Source organism: Myotis brandtii, unplaced genomic scaffold, assembly GCF_000412655.1.
Source record: "Myotis brandtii unplaced genomic scaffold, ASM41265v1 scaffold460, whole genome shotgun sequence".
NCBI classification, from domain to species: Eukaryota; Metazoa; Chordata; class Mammalia; order Chiroptera; family Vespertilionidae; genus Myotis; species Myotis brandtii.
In genome coordinates this window covers 292,031-294,924 of record NW_005367588.1, presented here as the reverse complement: position 1 = coordinate 294,924, position 2,894 = coordinate 292,031, and the positions used below count along the sequence as shown (strand labels likewise).

The 2,894-nt window shown below is 54.5% G+C and overlaps 1 protein-coding gene across 1 annotated transcript in view; it reads left to right on the top strand.

Annotated features, from left to right (window-relative positions):
* ANKRD29 (ankyrin repeat domain 29) overlaps positions 1–2,894 on the top strand; it is a 24,568-nt gene that overhangs the window by 17,478 nt on the left and 4,196 nt on the right. Inside the window, exons 10-11 of the mRNA XM_005875409.2 lie at positions 1,578–1,673; positions 2,114–2,212. Coding sequence (XP_005875471.2) covers positions 1,578–1,673; positions 2,114–2,212 — 195 coding nt within the window. The remainder of the gene's footprint in view (positions 1–1,577; positions 1,674–2,113; positions 2,213–2,894) is intronic.

Here is a 2,894-nt window from a genome sequence, read left to right as displayed (position 1 = left end):
ATGCACGGGCGGGGGGAGGGGTCCAGGGGAAATGCACGCACTGAGGCCCGAAACCATGGCAGCCTAGACCCGGAGACCACGCGGCTGTATTTGGTCGAACCCAGCTGGGTTTTCTCCCCGCCTCCACCTGCTCTTCAGCAGGAAACTAACAGTGTGAATCTGTTGAAACCTAGTGCTGCTCGGCTCTCCAAGGAAAACAAAACAAGAGCCTGTGTAACTCCTCTGTGATGCTCCCCCCCTGAGCAGACTTCCGATGGACGGTGGGGAGGGGGCGTAGGAGCCTGGGCCCCAGCTCCTTGGGGGGGTGTCCCTGGCGGCTGCTCCAGGGGGCACTGCGCCTCCTGCTGGCACTTGCCCCAGTGCAGCTGGCCTGGCCCAGCGTGGGTGCCTGTGGTTTGGGGTCCCTCAGTGCTCCAGGCGGACCCCCTCGCTCAGCCCCCAGCCACAGAGCCCCGGGGTCACCTAACCCCACAGCAGGCCTCGCCCCATAGGAACCAAGGGCCGCTTGCTGCTCGCTTTTTATTTTTTTATTTTTTCACAGTGTCCGGCCTCCTTGCCCTTGGCATGGCTCTGCTTATGTGCCCCCCTTTCCCAGTCAGACCCCAAAAAGAGGAGACAGAGGTGCGCTCCTGGCCACTTCATTTCCCCTCTCCCACTGTTCCTCTTCCCACCGACTCTGAAGCCAGAAAAGAACCCGTTTTCTCCTGTTCTTTCTTCCCGACTCCCGCTAAGCCTTGGGCGAGGTGGGCGGCGTCTCCTTTCCACCGGAGGAGGCTGTGAGGGAAACCTCCCGGTGCCGCCATCGATACGCTAAAGCAGGAGGAAAAAGAACGTGGAAAGTCTCTGCTCACGCCAACAAGTGATGGCAGGAGCGGGGTGTTAATTTCTCAGCTTGTCTTTGCATTCTTTTTAACCGATTTCAGTCTACCCTTCCCTCCTCCACCCCTCTTCCCCCCACCACCACTACTACCACAGGCAGACAGACACCAGGGCAGAGGAGAGCAAGGCTGCAGGTGAGAAAAGACAAAATGAAAAGCACCTTTAACGCTTGAGAACAGCCAGTACAGTTCAAGGATTGTTTGAGTCACTGCAAGCAGTTCAACAGGGCTGCTCAGTCACGAACGACAGAGGTGCCTCTAGTCCATTGTCCCTTACCCAATGGCAGGCCCCTGAGATGACATAAGAAGTCACCGGTTTTGCCCTGACAGGTTTGGCTCAGTGGATAGAGCATCGGCCTGCAGACTCAAGGGTCCCAGGTTCGATTCTGGTCAAGGGCATGTACCTTTGTTGCGAGCACATCCCCAGTGGAGGGTGTGCAGGAGGCAGCTGATTGATGTTTCTCTCTCATCGATGTTTCTGACTCTCTATCCCTCTCCCTTCCTCTCTGTAAAAAATCAATAAAAAAAATATATTTAAAAAAAAGAAATCACCGGTTTTGTCTGGTGCCCCTTTAAGCAGACTCGGTGGCTGCGTGTGCGCTAGGAGGCTCCTAGGTTCGGGGCCTGGCAGGGCTGTGCATATTCCTCGTGCTCAGCCCCGGCTCGCTCTGAATGACCGCTCGTTTTCTGTCCTGGAAGGACGGCACCACGGCGTTGCTGAAGGCCGCCAACAAGGGCTACCACGACGTCATCGAGGAGCTGCTGAAATTCTCCCCCACCCTTGGCATTTTGAAGGTAAGAAATTGTGCCCGTCTGTAAAAGAAAGGGGTTGGAAATGAAGAAGTCTGTTCTTGGCCCGGGCAGCGTGGCTCCGTGGTTGAGCGTTGACCTATGAACCAGGAGGTCATGATTGGGTTCCCAGTCAGAGCACATGCCTGGGTTGTGGGCTCGATCCCCAGTGTGGGGCGTGCAGGAGGCAGCCGGTCCATGAGTCTCTCTCATCATGGATGTTTCTATCTCTCTCCTTATTTCCCTTCTGCTCTGAAATTAAAAAAAAAAATTTTTTTTTTTGAAAGAAAAGAGCATTGGCAACACTTACACTGACCACCTGCTGTGCACCTGGACGTACACTGTGTCAGAGGCTGATGTGACTCTGAAGAGGGGGCATAAGGGAGAGTAAGGCCGGCCGAGTGCTGCTGGCTGAGTCACTCCTGACGCACCGTCTTTCCTCGTAGAATGGGACGTCGGCGCTCCACGCGGCAGTGCTCAGCGGGAACATTAAGACCGTCGCGCTGCTCCTGGAGGCGGGGGCAGACCCAGCCCTGAGAAACAAGGTACGGGCCTGCCTTACGGTCTTTCAACTCCATCAGGCACCTGTGCAGCGGTAAGGCAGTGTCTGCCGTAACCAAGGTAACGCCTCTCTGGCTCCTGTCACTCTCTTCGCACTTCCGCCTAGAAATGGCAGGCAGGGTGGTCACTGGGTTGTGGGTGAGCAGTCCCTTTGGACCCAGAGAATTACACTAAACATTGATTTCAAAGAGGAAGGGAGAGGGAGAGATAGAAACATCAATGACGAGAGAGAATCATTGATTGGCTGCCTCCTGCACTGGGGATCGATCCCATAACCCAGCCATGTGCCCTTGACTGGGAATCAAACTGGGACCTCCTGGTTCATAGGTCGATGCTCAGCCACGAGCCATGCTGGCTTGGCTGGACCCAGAGAATTACTCTAAAACCCTGTATCGCCCTAACCGGTTTGGCTCAGTGGATAGAGTATCGGCCTGTGGACTGAAAGGTCCCAGGTTCAATTCCGGTCAAGGGCATGTACCTTGGTTGCGGGCACATCCCCAGTAGGGAGTGTGCAGGAGGCAGCTGATCGATGTTTCTCTCTCATCGATGTTTCTGACTCTCTATCCCTCTCCCTTCCTCTCTGTAAAAAATCAATAAAATATATATATTTTTAAAAAATAAAAATAAATAAAACCCTGTATTATCAGTGGGTTCAGCTAACAAGGG